The following is a 17,551-nucleotide window of genomic DNA, read 5'->3' as shown; positions in this document are numbered from 1 at the left end:
TTTTGGGTGGTGGCTTGGTTGGTGATTAGGCTACGTTGATTCATTGTATAAGATAGTGGAAAGGACACCTGTCCTCGACCGTACCATTCACAAGCTGCCTAGTGTACAAAGGGAATGAGCAAATTTATGGTGGAAACCAAGTGGACCTCTCTTTTGATGGTGTTATTGGGCCATGGCATCGTTGCTGATGAGAGCCTAGGGACAATGTACTTGTTAGAGCCCACGTGGGTATTGCATTTTGCCAAAGGCTAAGCATTTGATTGACACCCAGAAGTGGGGAACCTCTTTTTAGTTTCCCTGGTTGTTGGTGTTTGCTTGACCCTTTGTGTGGTTAATTCCAAATATAGATAAACATCAACTTGCTAGTGTCATGTGACTCTGTAAAAACATGCATGTCATTATGCTATTCCTTGTCTTCTGCGATAATGTACGACTGCCCTAGTCACTCTCAACTTAACCTTTTCTTTAGGCAAAAACTAGGAATCCAAATTAAGTGTATCACTTAAGCTTAGCTTAGAGATTTTAAGATTCATGCCTCTTAATATAAAGAAGACCTATGCAGTCATTTTGAACCATACCCATATAATTTTAATATAAAAGTTTATGGAATTCACATAACATAATCGATATGGGAAAAAAGTAATTTTGGTCCCTATATATTATCCAGAAAACATATTTGGTCTATGTGATTTCAAAATTTCGTATTTGATCGTGTGTTTTATATTGTTTGTAATATGAGGACATTTTGTATCCAATATGAAATTTTTCTCAAATTAAAACTAATAACTTGTTGAAATTAGTTTTAAAAAACCCATAAGATAGTCTTTCAATCCCCCAACAAAATTTATTTTGAAAACAAATGAATAATTTATCCCTAAATTGAATTGAAAATTTGAGTTTGTTAAAATTGTTTCAAGATTGCAAATAACATTAAACACAGGGACCAACGTGAAGTTTTGAAACTCACAAAAACCAAATCAGTTTTTGGGATAAAGCACAACAACAAAAAAAAGTTTTTTTCCCAAACGATACTGATCTCATTATGAATTTATGAGAACTATGTACCATGTAATTTGTATCCTCTATTCCTCTTCCAGCATGAGTATCGCAATTTTCTTCACCTCCATTAATTAATTCACTCAAAATCAAAACTTATTGTTGCATGGATGAAGAGAATTCCACCTATATATACATAGAATCAAGTTTATGGTTCAGAAATAAATTCTTAATTCTACAAGGAATTAGAGTTTGCGATAGGTGACCAACAAAGTGCAGCCAGAGTGGCAAGTGAATGTTACATCTGAACTTCACACAAAACACGCAACCCAAAAGGCTCAGATCTTGAGCGAAGAACCCAAAATCACAAATCAGACTCCCCTTTGTAAAGCAAACTCTACTACAGCTCTACATTTTGTAAAGAATCAGGTCATGCATACAACAATATATAATACAAACACGTGTACTTAGGACTCTAGGTGAAGGATTTAACTGCTGAAGAGGTGGTGACTAAACTTGATAGAAGGCCAACTATGACGGCACTGTTATATGTGCTTGGCTCGCCTTGCATGGAGTTGTTCCGGGAATCCACATATGTTTCGTTCAGAAATGGACCACCCACAAGTGCTCCAACAGCTACATTAGGATTGCGCTCAGTTGAGTCAAGGTACTCAAAGCCTTCACTGCAGTTAGGACTCTTATCAGCTGGGATAGAAGCTCCTCTATGGTGAACGTATTGTGGATATTTATCCCCATACCCAACAAGATAGCTCATTTTCATTGGATTGTCGCCCAAGACATAATCAGCCTATAAAATTAGGGAGGAATAGCAATTTCTGAAGGGTTATTGGCTGTTCGTGTCTAAAACATCTATTACATCTATGCAACATCGACTTAAGATAAATCAGAGAGCATACCTGATTTAAAGCAAATCTCCGAATATCTGATGGCTTAAACGAATCTCCATCACAGGTTAATTTTGCTGTCCGAGATGTAAGCATGTAGTCACTGTAAAGAGCAGCCAGGAAAGCGGAAGCAACAGGATGCTGCAGAGCGTTCCATTCACTGACCCATATAAGACCATCTGCATTGTGGCGGCGGATGGTAAACAAAGGAGAACAAGAAATGCCAGAAATAGAACTCAATAATTCAACTCAACCTGATCCAGAGAGAGCATATGCAAACCATCCTAGGAGATTTGGGTATGGTGCATATAGGCTAATAAGACTGAAAGGAAAACTATGTTTTCAACTCTGGACATGCACTTGATAGCTTGGAAATGTTTATAATCGTAATGCTAACACATCTTTGTTGTTTAGAGCATCATGCTACTCAACTAGTCTAAGCAAAATATCAGTATCTTTTGCATAATATAATAGGCAGCAATTGTGTTTATCTCTCCCTATTCACTTTATAGCTGCAAGTCAGGTATTATATAAAACGTAGTGGAATTTGTCTAGAAGGGAGGCTACTGAATTGGCAAGTTATAAGGACTTTAATAGTTATCAATAACATCTTAGATTAAATGATGTATTAGAATTTAGAGTTGACATAGTTCTGGGAAGACATCAAATGGGAATTTTGACTTTCTTTAGTACTGATAACTAATCTTGAGGCAGGAAAAACTCGCATGCTTTAAAAACCAACAAAGGAGAGATATGCATGGTTATCCATGTAATATGACAGTTAAGAAGAATAATACTCTTTGTTCTGCTGGTTGTGGCTGTTGGAGATTTTGGCAGGAGACCACATATAACAGCCTCAGCTGTTTTCCTGTACTTTTGAAGGCCAGAATTGTCTGACATGTCTTTCCCACCAAAGAAGGTCAACCTGGATAGCAAAACCTGCATGAAAATTGTAGAATTATTCACACAACCGAGAGAAGAATTTTACTTATGGTAGATTGGCAACGTATCTTGCAAATGTAAGTCCTACAAATATTGTTATTATAATAATCTAGAAGAACAACACATTGTCAAATCATACGTTTAGCTTGCTAGAGGAGGCAAAGCCAAGTCAGTACACAGTATTTCATTAGAATGGCAGGTTTCTCAGGAAATTTGCAGTTTACTTTGGCATAAACAACAGTTTAAACACAGCATAAGGTCTCTTTACCATGATCCTCGGTCATAAGAGAACAATACAAAAGAAAAAAGAAATGATAGTTCTCAACATATTGCTTGCAACTTCACGAATGTCAAGATCTCTTTACTGTCTCTATCAATAATAACTTTTAGCTGCTCTAGTATGCAACTGAAGAACCTGAGTCCTCCCTATCATGGTTGGCCTAGAAAGAAGTACATACCTGGGTTCCTGCAAGCTTGTTATCCCAACTGAACCACGTTGGCTTATCCCATTGAGCGAAATCTTCTCCATTCTCCCCTGTCACATATTCAAGGTATGATTTATCCCCTGTTGCATGATAAAGCCAGCCAGCTGCCCATAAAAGCTCATCTCCATATCCTGTTGAATTGTAAAAGGTCTGGACCTCGGGGATGCTTTCACTGTACGAGCCTCTGTGTTTGTCGGCAAACGTGAATAATTGTTTGGCATGCTTAAGAAGTGTGCCTGAATATGTGGAATCACTTTTCTTAAACACCAGAGATGCAGAAGCCATAGCAGCTGCCGTTTCAGCTGCAACCTCTGTTCCAGGAGAAGATGTGTTGACCTGTGTGAGTGGCCTCTTCTCAGTCATGTCTTCAGGCCTAGTCCAACAGCTATGGTCCTTTTTAGGGTCACCCACCTGCCCCATAAATCAAATTTGGTAAACAAAACACATTTCAAAAAAATTTCTTGTAATGAAAATGGTTCCACATTCAGAATCATTCCACAATTGTAGGTTGAAAAGGAACATTTCGAAATTGAATTCCATCATAAACACTAAAATATTCTTGACAAAGCATCAGGCAGAAAGATGAGCATTGATAAGGTATATGAACCTGAATGTAGAGCACATTCTCTGAAGGATGAGCATTGATGAGGTAGTCAGTGATCCACTTGAGGGAGTCTTGAGCAGGTTCTAACTGATTCACCACATCCATCTGATCACCGTATTCAAGAATGGCCCAAGACAACACCGTGGCAGTGAACGCCATGGGAAGACCAAACTTCATGTGATCCCCAGCATCATACATTCCTTTCGACAAATCCAACTTCGCTTCGCTTCCATCTTTCAGACCCGAATCCCCTCTCCACGATATCTGATTGTTTTCCAACTTACCAGCTACCCCAACAATTTAATTACAGAAAACAATTTAGCAATTGGGTAATTAATCCAACTAATAATGTGAATCAAACAAAACAGTTACTAATTATAATACATTGCAAATTCAAAAGGTGAGAGAGAAAAGAGAGCGGAGAGTGAGTACATTTTTGAACGTCGAAGAATTGCACAGCGAGTTTGAGAGCGTCGGAGTATTTCTGGGCAATGGAGCCAGGAGGCCCTGGAACCGGAGCCGCATCGTCGTCGTGGGAGCTTTTGGTTTTTTGTCTGATTAGGAGTACAATGCCGGTAACCACCAAAGCCAAGACGACCAAAGCCACGAGCCATCCGCACCAACCCTTCGACCCAGATTTAGCTGTCATTTTTGAGCTCAAACCAACCAACCAAGTAGAAGAGATCTATCTACCACATTGTGACAATGATCATCTGGGTTTTGGAGAACAATTTTAATTAGTGGATCAAAATGTGGTTCATATTGGAACAGGCTCTTCTAATTGGGAATTTGGGAAAAGATTGGCGCTCGTCGGATCGGAACTCAGATTTTTGTTTTCTTTCTTTTTTTTTTTTAGGTCTAAATTTTCTTTCTTTCTTTATTGTTTTGTTTGGTGGACAAATGGATAGGACATTGCACCGACAATGCTACAAGGTTAATTTTTGCCGTCTTTTTCTGTTTTTTTCGTTTTCGTTTTTTGTTTTTTTCGTGTGGCTGGGGTGCTCTGCTGTTCAATGACGGAAATGCCCCTCGTTACTAGCTAGCTGGCGAGAAAGTCTTGTATGAGGCATGGCTCACATGAGGTGGATCCCACCTCATGAGAGATGCCGCACTGAACAGGCATGTCCTATACAAGATTTAGTTGCTAGGTGGCTGGAAAATTGAGTTGGGGTTGACACTTGGCAGTTTGTGGCTAGCTAGATGCTTAGATCTGTGGTAGACGAAGTCAAAAGTGACCAAGACTCGTGTCCGCCGTTGATTTCATGAAGGACTGGATGATTTTGACCGTTAAACTCGCCACCGACAGAAGGGTGAAACAAATTGACTGTGGATTTTAAACCCCAGTTTGTTGGGTTTTTGTGAGGCTTTTAAGCTTTTTCGTTTTTCGGTTAATGGGTTGTTGTCAGAGATCGGATGGGTTGATGGACCAGTCCTTTCATTTTGTATGGACAAATATTTCTAGAATTAATTAAAATGATGCTTGAGAGATTCAATAAAATTAATTGGACCACATTCATGAATTACATTGTTTATCACAACACAGGCTAGGGGTGAAACTCTGTATTTGTATGGTTGGACCTCCTCACTCACTTGTATGAGTTATTCTTATACTATATTGTGCAGCACTTCAATAATACAAAAGAAATTCACTTATATAGCTGAGTTATGCTTTTATTAGTGGCATGATATAAAAGGATGTACAAGAATGTGATCGAAATGGTTAGCTTAATTTTAACATAATTAAGTTTCCCAATCATGAAACAGATTGGATGTTTAGATCTTTAAGTTTTCCAACAATAATGCAGCTTGAAGTTGGTAATATGATTTATATAACCATTAATTCATGAACCATATATCCATCGATCACTCATGAAAAATAAAGTCCAAGCCAACAAACACACGATGCTCCCATTGAAAACAAATGCATTGGAAAACACTCAACTCCTCAATTTCAACTTGATTTTCTAAACAAGGCCATGAAAAGGGCACAAAAAACAAAAAGAAGTGTACAACTAATAGAGGGCCAAAATTACCAGAGCAAAGATCTGATAAAACACAAAAAAATGGCTGAGCCAAATATTATATGCACCTGTGCAGGCTGCAGCTAGACAAATCCAACAGGAAAGGAGATCACTTTGAGATACAGCAGAGCAACAAAGCAGTACTAGCTTCTCCATATATATTAAGAAAATAAATAATAAAAAGAAACAATTAAGTCGGCAGCAAATAAAAGTGCACTGGTCATCGAACATATATCAAATATAATATTAATCCAACTATATGCATGTATGCTGTGATAGTCTTGGAATTGGTGTTGGCCACCATGGGAGTGCAAATGGAAACAAGTGATGATCAAAATTATTTCCTTTAGCTATCTTTGACCATTTTCTTTTATGAATATTGCACTTGACTATATCTCCACCGATATTTAGATACAAGATATCCTCGTCATTCGGGCCAAAAGCTAACAGCTCAATTACCACCATTTTATCTTGGTCCGGAAGCATATTCGAGTCCAGTGGATAAATCCTGCTGTGTTTCAAATGAAATTTGCCAGTTCCATTGAGGACCGTACGATCATGATCTTGTTCTTCTTTCAAATCCCAAACATGCAGAGTAAATGGTCCGCTTAAGCGGTTGAAGGAGCACACACGCAGACACTCTCCGCAGAAACCAATGTACCGAATTAGGCCATCAACAAAACCACATTTATAATAATCAGTGATATCATCACCATTACTAGTACTACTAGTACTTATGCTGTCCATGTTGTAGATCACGAACGGATCCAACCCAATAAGACGGCCACTTGGATCACCCTGCCAATACAACATTCCATTGTAAGCAACGCAAATGTGAGAATTGGTGCAATTAAGACTTAGCGGGATGATAGAATTGAGTTTCTCCATTCACCAGTCTCAAAAGAGAAGACCAGGAATCATATTTCTCATCAAAATTATAAGGTGAAACAATTCTCACAACCTTACACCTATACCCAGCATTAACGTGGACCATATGTCCATTCAGATCATCGATTTCTTTATAGTTGTAATAGGGAATATCGCAGATGATTCCCACTGCTACTTTGCAATTCCATTGAGGGGTGGTAGGGGTGGGAGGAAGAGCAACCCATTGGCAGGTATATGGATTGCAGATGTAATAATCACGTTGATATAACTTACTTGCACAACACAAAACTAAGTCATTATACGTCCCAACCACAACCGGCTCTTCCTTCAAACTGTATACAGTCATCAGTCTTTTGAACACCGGAGACCACATTCCAGTAAGGATTTCCTCCCCTTTGGGGTTTATCAGAGTGCTTGTTCTTGGCGTTCGCTTATCAATTTGGAAACGCAGACAGCGGCCAATGAAATAAGGATCAGAGATGAGAGTGGAGATGAGTGTGCACCAACGCTTTGACACACACCTACATTGAACAACCAATTTATTGGAAGGAAGTCGACAGAGGATTTAAGCCAATACAACATCAGGGAGATCATCAATATTGATAATATTCATCAATTTTGTTGATGATGATTTCTTTGATCTTTTTAAGTCATGAATATGATCACAGGCCGCAAGGGACGACTGGAATCTACTCCATCCTTTGGTAGCAGTATCACCTCTCACGGCGGCAGAAACTTGGACGGAATTAACTGATATCTAGCCTAGGTTCTTACTCCAACATTGAAAAGAAATAGGAAGGACATATATATAGTAGATTAATTTCTAGAAATACGATAGTAATCAACTAAGAATCCCAATACAACTAAAAGAATGTAAATCATGAAACAATTAGGAAACTACTTGAAATACGAAACTACTTACTAGGCTAGAATCAGAAATTAATGGGATGTTTTTCGTACCTGGAATCCGAATAAGAACCCAGATAGAAAAGGGAGCAACTTTGGCCAAATTCTCATACAGAAACAAAGTTAGCAGAAATTCCCAATTTTCAACAAATTTAGCAGAAAGTAGGAAGCACTCAATCCGATCCAAGCAACCTAAGAAGAGTGGATTTACCGAAACCCAGATAGAAACGGGAGCGACATTAGCCAAATTCAAACACAGAAAGTCCCAAATTTTCAACAAATAAGCAGAAAAAGGAAGCATTCAATCGGTCCCAACTCGTGCATAAATACACAAAGACTGTCACAGTGTCACCAAATTAAACACAGCAAATTACTCGCAATTTCGTTTTGTTCCCACAAATACTAGATGAAGACGAAGACTGCAGGAAGAATGGATTTGGCTCCAACTATCACATTCGAAGCGGCCTCAATCTTCTCTTCACTTCTTTGTTTGAACAAAAATTAGATCTTGGTCTTCTTCTCGGGATTTTCTTGAATTTCTTCCATCAAAACTAAATTGCGAGTAATTTCTTGTGTTTAATTTGGTGAGACTGTGACAGTCTTTGTGTTTTGACAGTCCTTATAAAAACGCCCTATTCTGCATTTAAAAAGCGGGGTTTAGTCGGTATTTTTTAATATTTTTAACCGTCCAAATAATGGATGGCTAAGATTAAGACACGTCAGCTAGCATAATTATTATTATATTTAAAGCTTACAGTCACTTATCAAACAGATCGACCATTTGACCCAATCTGTCAACAAAGTTTTGACAAAAAAAATAAAAATCTGTCAACAAGGTTAGCAGTAAAGTCCCAATTTTTCAACAAATTTAGAAGAAAATTGGAACCATTCAGTCCGATCCCAACTCATAGATAACAAAAAGAGACTGGAAAACAGAGTGAGAAACCCACCAAGAGGAAGACGACGACGGCGGGAAGAATGGATTTGGCGACTACGATCTGTGTTGGGGCTGTATGATCAAGGTGCAGAGAATATGGTTTTGTTTTGCTTTTGGTGAAGAAGGGTCTTTACTCTTTAGAACAAGGACAATCAGCTTGAGTCAAGGTTGAGCACGAAAGGAAAATGAAATAAGAAATGCGGAGAATCTAGCAGAAATTCAAGTAAGTTGCTTTTTACTGGATTTAAGTTTATATTATGATGTTTAATATTCTATTATGCATGTTAGGATTTAGAAAAGTACATACTTTCATTATCTAAATTATTAAGCATGCCATATGTCTTGTATGTTTGATTTAATTGGTGGTGATGCATATTCTCTTCTGTCCTGAAGCTGAATCTGTATTTGAATTTGACATTAGAGAGCGGTGTTTACCAAATGAAATGACATTAGAGAGGGATCAGGATCAATCGAGGGCCAAATGGACAACATCTTCAACTAAAATATTTGCAGACTTGCTGGTTCAGCAGGTAAGAAAAGGAAATAGGAATAGCGATGGTTTTTCAAAGTTAGCATGGAAGAGTATACGAGATGAATTCAATAGGCAGACTGGTCTCAAATTTGATAAGCAACAATTGAAGAACCACCTTGATGTTCTCAGGAAGAGATACAATTCTGTGAAGGTAATTCTCCACCACACTGGCTTTACTTGGGAAGCTGCTCAGTATATGGTCCTAGCTGACGATAATGTATGGCAAAAGTACATTGACGTTGGTTTATTTCCTTAATAATTTTCTAGGATGATGTGTGGCAAAAGTATGTATATGGTCCTAGTTGGTACTTCCTTAATTCTACAAGGCTTTCTAATTGGCATCATATATGCAGGCACATCCTGAGGCTGACACCATCAGGAAAAAGGGTTGTGATATATATGAACAGCTATGCATTATCTTCTCATCAGATTCTGACACCATTGGAAAACATGCCTTTTCCATTTCAGGAGCAGCCATGGATCAGGTACCTGTGTTTGTTTTCATGGGTTTTAGATGTCATCCATCATTTCCTTCACCCTGCCTCAGTAGAAGTAATACTTCCCATATTTTAGACTGATGCACAGCAATCCAGGGCCAAGTGGACTTTGTCTCTTGAGAAGATATTTGCAGATTTGATGCTTGAGCAGGTTCTGCAAGGGAATAGGTTGAACAATTCTTTTAGTAACAAAGCGTGGAAGTTTATACACCATGAATTTAATAGGCAAACAAGGTTAAATTATGATAAGCAGCAATTAAAGAATCATCATGGTGTTTTGAGAAGGTCGTACCATAGTGTAAAGTCACTTCTTGATCAGAAAGGCTTTAGTTGGGACAAGTCTCGATGCATGGTAATTGCTGAGAATGATGTGTGGGCAAATTATATCGAGGTTAGATTCTACAGTTGCATGAATTGTTTCTTCCATTTCCATAGTATGTTTCTCATAAAGTTGCGTTAACAGAAGCATCCTGAAATTGAGGCAGTAAGAGTTAAAGGATGTCCACTTTATGAACTGTTGGACAGAATATTTTCAGAGCCAGGCAATGCTGGAAATAATGCCTTCCCTGAACCACAGACAGCTGCTTCCCAGGTACTTTTTCTGTTCATTTGTTGATTATGGGTGTGATGCATTTATTCACTAGATCTTTAAATTATACAAAGTTTGTTTCTTGGAATATATTCTAGATGGGTAGTCTGCCTAGTGAAGATCAACCAAGAGCAAAGTGGTCTGTGTCACTGGATAAGATACTTGTAGACTTGTTGATTGAGCAAACTCTACAGAATAAGATATCTAACAAGAAAGCATGGAAACATATACGAGAGGAATTCAATTACAGAACTGGTTTGAAGTTTGATGGTGAACAGTTGAGGAATCACCAAAATGTTCTTAGAAGGTTGTATAATAGTATAAAGTCCCTTCTTGATCAAAGCGGTTTTAGTTGGGATGATTCTCGGCTTATGGTAGTGGCTGATGATGAATCGTGGGAGAAGTACATCATGGTACATCTTCTTCATATCTCAAGTTTGTACTAAATTATCATTGCAGTGTTAATAAGCTTATGGTATTCTAATTGCAGGCACATCCTGAGGCAGAAACAACGAGGGACAAGGAGTGCCCTATTTTCAAACAGTTGTGCCTATTATTTTCAGGGTCAGGAGCTGAAGGGAGATACATTCAATCAAGTCATGATGCGAAGTTGGATGAACAAATAATCAAAGTGGATGCTCCTGAGATTGCTAGTGTTTCTGCTGAACCTGCAGTGGACAAGGCATCATCACGACTATCTGAGGAGGTGAATATGTCTAGTGGAAGAAATAAGCGCCGGATCAAGATGCAACCACTTAGTTCAAGTCATGAGAGGAGAGTCTGTAGGGAAACTAGTCACACTGGGGTCCATGCGGTTTCTCAACGTGACGAGGTTCCCTCAACAAACAAGAGAGCAGCACCTGCGCCAACACACAATGGTGACCGATTCTCAATATCCAGTTGCATTGAAGTATTGAACGAGATGGCAGGGGTTGATGAAGAGCTTTATCTGGCTGCTTTGGATTTGTTCCAGGACCCTGACCGGAGGGAAACATTTGTGTGCATCAAAAGCGATATCAAATTGCCATGGCTCAAGGCCAAGTGTAAATTTCTTTTGTAGAATGTGTAAACCCCTACTGGACTCCATTTTAGTTCTCTTTCAATCATAATCAATCATATATGTACGTTGGATTATGGTCAATCTTGATACTGAGGATTTGGGTTTGCAATTCAAATACACCTATTTCAATGTCAATGTGAAAAAGCTAGCAAGTTTAGGTTTATCGTCAAGAGTCTCAAGCTGAAGCTGCCTTTGACATCAGAGGGGTGTTTATCAAATCAAATGGTTTGAGTGTGAGTCGGATCAGGATCAGGATCAATCAAGGGCCAAATGAACAACTAACATCTTCTACTAAAATATCTGCAGATAGGCTTTCTAATGTTAGCAAGTATCCGAGATTAATTCAATAGGCAGAGTGGTGTCAAGTTTGATAAGCAACAATTGAAAACCCACCTCCATGTTCTCAAAAAAAGGTACAATTCTGTGAAGGCAATTCTCCACCACACTGCCTTTACTTGGGATGTTGCCCAGTATATGAAGAAAGACAAATAAAATAAAAATAAATAAATAAAAGTGTACAACTTGCTAGCAGAGGACCAAAACCAGAGCAATGAATATTACAAAACACTAGAAAATGGCACCCGTCCGAATCAAAGCCAAATGTATATGCAGCTGCAGCTAGACAAACTCAAGAGGAAAGGAGATCACTTTGGGCGTGCTGCATAGATCCAAGCTCTAATCGAAACTAACCAGACAAGGGAAATGCCAACCGCGACAAACAATTAACAAAGCCAAAACAGAATACCAAGTACTGCACCAGCAAAACTAAAACCTAACACTATGCGAGTCCAATCCAACTTATTAAAAGTTTCACTTGTTCAAGCCTCTCAAGGTATATATTGAAGATTTCTGCTTTATATGATAAACAGTGCATAGATATAAAATACAGAATGATCTAAATTCATAGTGCTCTTGATCCTTATAAGATAAGAATAAACAGTTTACCAAAATAAATAATCGAAGCAAAGTACAAACAACGAAGTCAGCGCACTGCTGTCAAATATTTATAATCCAACTCTAATCAATAAAAGTTTAGTACTGTATATCTTCCTACATAGTAGCTAGCAGCTAGTTCCTCCACCACGGGCTAGCTGATCATGGGCGGGGATGCATGCGGTGGTAGTCTTGGAACTGGTGTCGGCCACCAAGGGAGCAGAAGTGGGAGGAAGTCATCTTGAACATCAACCTTACTCTTTCCTGCAGCTAACTTTGACCACTTTCTTGTACGAAAGTTGCACCTGACAATATCTTCATCGATATTTAGATACATGATATCCCCATTATTCGGGTCAAAAGCTATTAGCTCAACCGCCGCTGTATCATCATCCGGAAGCATATTTTCGTCCAGTGAATAGACCGTCATGTCTTTCAAACAAAATTTTCCAGTTCCATGGGGGACCATATGATCACCATGATCTTGTTCTTCTTTCAACTCCCAAACACAAAGACCAAACGGTCTCATGCGTCTGTTGTTGAAGTCGCTCATCCGCAGCCACCCTCCGTGCATACCATGGAACTGAATTACAACAGAGGCTGCATCAACAGTTAGCGCTAGGTCATCAACTAGACGACATCTATAATAATCAATGATATCATCATCACCATTACTACAACTAGTATTAGTACTAGTAATGTCGTTGATCACAAACGGATCCAACCCAACAAGACGGCCAGCCAAATCACCCCGCCAATACAACATTCCATTGTAAGCATATATAATTTTTTCAGTAATATATCTAGCACCTAGTGGGGATGATACAACTGACTCCCTCCATTCACCAGTCTCAGAAGAAAACAACTCCAGTTGTAATTTGAAGGAACGATATTTCTTGTAGTATTTTTGAGGAGGAATAATTCTCACAACCATGCACCTATACTCAGCATTAACCTGGACGATATTAAATGATCCTTTTCGATCATCGTCTTCCTTGTAGTTATAATAGGGAATATCGCAGATGAATCCCACTGATACTGTTTCTTCCCATTCAGTAGGGGTGGGAGGAAGAGCAACCCATTGCCTGGTGTACGGATTGCAGATGTAGTAATGACGTTGATGGTACTGGCTTGCACAGCACAAAACTAAGTCATTATACGTTCCTGCCACAAATGGCTCTTCTTTCAAACCATGGAAAGTCATGAGTTCTTTGAACACCGGAGATGACATTGTAGTAAGGATGTCCTCGCCTTTGTGGTTTATCAGAGTGCCTACTATTGGCGTTTGCTTATCAATTTGGAGACGCAGAAAGCGGCCAATGAAATAAGGATCGGAGGTGAGAGTGGAGATGAGAGTGCACCAACGCTTTGACACACAACTACATTGAAAAACCAATTTACTGGAAGGAAGTCGACAGAGGATTTCAGCCAATACAACATCAGAGAGATCATCAATATTGATAATATTCATCAATTTTGTTGATGATGATTTTTTTGATCTTTTTAAGTCATGAAAATGATCACAGGCCGGTGCTCCAAGGGACGACGGGGATCTACTCCTTCGTTTGGTAGCAGTATCACCTCTCATGGCGGCAGAAACTTGGACAGCAGAGAACTATCTGATAACGAGAAATATATTTGGGCCTATCGTTCGTACCCCAAACAAAGATACATACATACATATATATATATATATATATATACATATACGAGAAATAGAAAAGCAATCAACTAAGAATCCCTATACAACTAGGAGAACGTAAATCATGAAACTATATATCACACTTAATAGGAAATTGATTAATGCTTACTAGGCTAGAATCAGAGATTTCGCCCATAAATCTAATGGTTTAGAGAAAGCCTCGTCAGCTAGCCTAAGTACGTGTTGGAAATTGATTAAAAATAAAAGGAGGTTTGGTGCCGCAGTTTTTTGGAAGGAGAAGAACCATATATGTGTCGAAAAATTGGGATTTTCTTCTACGATTGTCGAAAAATTGGGACTTTCTGGTAAGTTCTTTGATAAATTGGGGCTTTCTGCTATGTTTGTTGAAAGATTGAAAATTTCTGCGTGGGAATTTGGCCAATGTTATTATTTCAGTATGATCGTTTGATGGTTTACTCTCTTTAGTTGTATTCGGATACTTAGTTGACTTCTTTCCTATTTCCAGATATTAATACAGGGATTCTACTATTTATTTGTATCTACTGCTGTTTAGTTACTTGTCTCCAAGTTTCTGCCGTCATGAGAAGGAGTAGATCCCAGTTTTTCATTGAAGCACCTTCATCTGGTCATGTTCATCCCTTAAAACAATCAAAAAGATCATCGTCACCAAGAAGACGATCATTGAATAATAATATTGATGATCTCCCCGACCATCTATTGGCTGAAATCCTTTGTCGACTTCCTTGCAATAAAATGGTTTTTCAATGTAGGTGTGTGTCCAAGAGTTGGTGCACTCTTATTTCCAATCCAAATTTTATTTGCCGCTTTCTGCGTCTCCAAATCAATAAACAAGCGCCAATGAAAGGCAATTTGATAAATATCAACGGTTACGAAATCCATACTGGAATGTTGCCAGTGCTCAAAAGGCTCATGACCGTCCACGGTTTGAAAGAAGATCCACTTGTGGTAGGGGCGTATAATGACTTTGTTTTGTGTTGTGCAAGCAAGTACCATCAACGTGATTACTACATCTGCAATCCATACACCTCGCAATGGGTTGCTCTTCCTCCGGCCCCTTCTCAATGTGAATGGACAGTACCAGCGGGACTCATCTGTGATACTCCCTATTATAACTATAAGCAAGACGATGCTCGGAAAGGATCATTTATCGTCCAGGTTAATCCTGAGTATAGGTGCAAGGTTGTGAGACTTCTTCCTCGTGATCATTTTCCATATGATGCTGAAGAATATGATTCCTACAATTTAAAAGTGGAGATCTTCTCTTTTGAGACTGGTGAATGGAGAGAGTCAGTTGTATCATCTCCAATTCCATTTTCTTCGATCGATGCCAAGAGTAATTTTGTTTACAATGGAATGTTATATTGGTCTAATGGTGTGATAGACAGTTTTATTGGGTTGGATCCGTTCATGATCAACAACATTAAGAGTTCTGGTACTACTTGTAGTAACGGTTATGATGTTATTGATTATTATAAATGTCGTCTCATTACATTTAATGACCCAGCTAAAGCTGAAGACAACACTGTGATCAGTTTAGTTAAGTGCCTTGGTGTGTACGGTGGGTGTTTGCGGATGTGTGATCTCAGTTTCTTAACCAATACTGTATTTGTTTACGACTTGAAAGAAGAAGAAGAAGAAAAAGAAGAAGATGGTCATGATCGGATTGTCATCGATGAAGCTGGGAAGTTTTGTTTGAAGCACAGGGCGGCTTATTCGCTGGATCGAAATATGTTTCCTCCTGGTCGTTATCATGCTGAACCGATAGCTTTTGACCTCACTAATGCGGATATCTTGTATCTATGTGTCGACGATGATGTTGTCATGTACAACATTCGTACAGGAGAGTGGTCAAAGATAGATGTGAAAAAGAACAAAGTTGAAATTGATGGTTACGTCTACTCATTTGTTCTCCCATGCTGGCCGACACCGGTTCCTAGACTACCACAGCATGCCCGACCATGATCAGCTAGCCCATGATGGAGGAAATAGCAGCTAGCTACTATAGAGAAGAATTCAAGTACTAAACTTCTATTGATTAGAGTTGGATTATATAAATATTTGATTTGTGTTCAGCAATGTACTTGATTTATTTCGACTTGATGTTTGTTTTTATTATTTATTTTGGTAAACTGTTTCTTCTTATATATGAGCACTATGAATTTAAATCATTCTGTTTTATATATGCACTGTTGATTATTAGAGGAGACATTTTCTATATATGCCTTGAGAGGCTTGAGCCAAGTCTAACTGTTATAAAGCTGGATTGGACTTGCAGCAGTTTTGGATTTCATTTTGCTGGTGCAGTTGGTATTCTATTTTGGCTTTGCTAATTAGTTGTTTCAGATTGCTGGGTGTAGCTGGCACTTGGCGTAATTCCTTGCTGTGGTTAATTTCCTTTAGGGTTCGGAGCTATGCAGCATGCTCGAAGTGATCCTTTCCTTTTGGATTTGTCTAGCTGCAGGTACCTTTGGCTTCTGAGCCTTTTTTTATTTTTTATGTTTGTGTGTGTGTGTGTGTTTAATCAGATCACTATTTCTCTGGTTTTGGCCCTCTGTGAGTTCTAGACTTCTAGTTGTTTTGTTTTTGTTTCCTTCTTCATGCCCCTGTTTTGAAAATCAAGTTGAAGTTGGGGAGATATGGTTGTACTTACGTGTTTAATTCCAATGCAGTTGCTTTCAATGAGAGATATGGTTCATGGAATTGTTAAACGATTCACATTACCGACTTCAAGCTACACTGTTGGAGATGAAGTCTCTTGTCAAAAGTCGTTTGGAATTGTTAAACGATTCACTTCTGTAAAAAGTCATTTGTTTTGTGGCAAGGACTATGTTCAAGGTTATGACAGGAAATTCTGTCCAATTTCCAAATGATTTTAGCTGCATTAAGAAAAACAAAAAGAAAGTCAAATGATGATAATAAATTTTAATCTAATGCGATTGACAAACTTAAAAGATCTGGTCATTGAATAATTCTTATGGTTGGGGAACCCCTAATTATGTTGAATTAGGTATAAAGATTTGTGTGTGTTGGGCTCTTTGTTCTTGGTAAATGCTCAGACTCTTCTTGGTGAATGCTTAATCCTGAGTCTGGATGTAGATTGCTAGTCCAATTCTCTGAGTTATTGTTACGTATTGTCATACCACATTCTCTTAACTCTTAAATTGAGGAGCCTGACTTGGTAGGCCTGTGTTTCGGATATTTGGAATTGCCTGCTGATTTGAAGAGGATGTTTACATCTGTATTGGATGGGCTACATGGGGTATATACACAGAGACGGGTGACTCGCCACCCGCTCTGTTTACATTGGCAGAAGCAGCGTCCACCTCAGCTTGGTCGAGTCTTGCAAATTCATAGCACTGGTTGTGGTGAACCCCTCACCTTTTTGACTCCTCTCACTGAATGGAGATCCCATGTACTCTGGTTGAGGATGTAATTCTTTCAACTGCTTGCCAAGAAGAAATATGGTTTCCTGGCACTCAGGGCAAGCTCCTCTGCTGCATCTGCCAACTCAATGAAGCTACATATAAATAGCTACTTTTAATATGTAAGAGATAGTGCAATTAAGAATATTG

The 17,551-nt window shown here is 38.7% G+C and overlaps 4 protein-coding genes and 1 pseudogene across 7 annotated transcripts; 2 read left to right on the top strand and 3 right to left on the bottom strand.

Annotated features, from left to right (window-relative positions):
• Nucleotides 1-1,103: 1,103 nt before the first annotated feature.
• On the bottom strand, nucleotides 1,104-4,814 carry LOC147278114 (endoglucanase 10-like). The gene is made up of 6 exons (XM_086250214.1): nucleotides 4,365-4,814; nucleotides 3,936-4,219; nucleotides 3,302-3,739; nucleotides 2,699-2,840; nucleotides 1,914-2,080; nucleotides 1,104-1,804 (listed from the first exon to the last, which is right to left on the bottom strand). Exons 1-6 carry the CDS (start codon nucleotides 4,579-4,581, stop codon nucleotides 1,472-1,474), a joined length of 1,581 nt encoding a protein of 526 aa, XP_086106340.1. The 5' UTR covers nucleotides 4,582-4,814; the 3' UTR covers nucleotides 1,104-1,471.
• Nucleotides 4,815-5,958: 1,144 nt separating this feature from the next.
• LOC147278113 (uncharacterized) lies at nucleotides 5,959-8,325 on the bottom strand (annotated as a pseudogene). The gene is made up of 3 exons (XR_015123465.1): nucleotides 8,122-8,325; nucleotides 6,915-7,939; nucleotides 5,959-6,751 (listed from the first exon to the last, which is right to left on the bottom strand). The product of XR_015123465.1 is annotated as an uncharacterized LOC147278113 (transcript).
• A 213-nt stretch (nucleotides 8,326-8,538) lies between these two features.
• LOC147278112 (L10-interacting MYB domain-containing protein-like) lies at nucleotides 8,539-11,443 on the top strand. Of its 3 annotated transcripts, none has more exons than XM_086251094.1 (7): nucleotides 8,539-8,907; nucleotides 9,106-9,454; nucleotides 9,570-9,701; nucleotides 9,790-10,104; nucleotides 10,177-10,305; nucleotides 10,401-10,715; nucleotides 10,793-11,443. In XM_086251094.1, exons 2-7 carry the CDS (start codon nucleotides 9,128-9,130, stop codon nucleotides 11,360-11,362), a joined length of 1,788 nt encoding a protein of 595 aa, XP_086107220.1. In that variant the 5' UTR covers nucleotides 8,539-8,907; nucleotides 9,106-9,127; the 3' UTR covers nucleotides 11,363-11,443. The 3 variants fall into 3 exon arrangements, with proteins under 3 accessions (XP_086107220.1, XP_086107221.1, XP_086107219.1); XM_086251095.1 differs by having other exon boundaries at nucleotides 9,078-9,367; XM_086251093.1 differs by having other exon boundaries at nucleotides 9,078-9,454.
• Nucleotides 11,444-12,352: 909 nt separating this feature from the next.
• Nucleotides 12,353-13,803, bottom strand: LOC147278111 (uncharacterized). Its single transcript, XM_086252278.1, has one exon. The coding sequence runs from the start codon at nucleotides 13,764-13,766 to the stop codon at nucleotides 12,450-12,452; it is 1,317 nt and encodes a 438-aa protein (XP_086108404.1). The 5' UTR covers nucleotides 13,767-13,803; the 3' UTR covers nucleotides 12,353-12,449.
• A 478-nt stretch (nucleotides 13,804-14,281) lies between these two features.
• On the top strand, nucleotides 14,282-16,083 carry LOC147278110 (uncharacterized). Its single transcript, XM_086252270.1, has 2 exons — nucleotides 14,282-14,302; nucleotides 14,512-16,083. The coding sequence occupies exon 2, from the start codon at nucleotides 14,538-14,540 to the stop codon at nucleotides 15,939-15,941; it is 1,404 nt and encodes a 467-aa protein (XP_086108396.1). The 5' UTR covers nucleotides 14,282-14,302; nucleotides 14,512-14,537; the 3' UTR covers nucleotides 15,942-16,083.
• The last annotated feature ends 1,468 nt before the right edge of the window (nucleotides 16,084-17,551 follow it).

The sequence above is a fragment of the Dryas octopetala genome, chromosome 7 (assembly GCF_963921425.1).
Source record: "Dryas octopetala chromosome 7, drDryOcto1.1, whole genome shotgun sequence".
Lineage (NCBI taxonomy): Eukaryota > Viridiplantae > Streptophyta > Magnoliopsida > Rosales > Rosaceae > Dryas > Dryas octopetala.
Note: the sequence above shows the minus strand (reverse complement) of the source record. Positions and strands in the feature narration are given on the sequence as shown.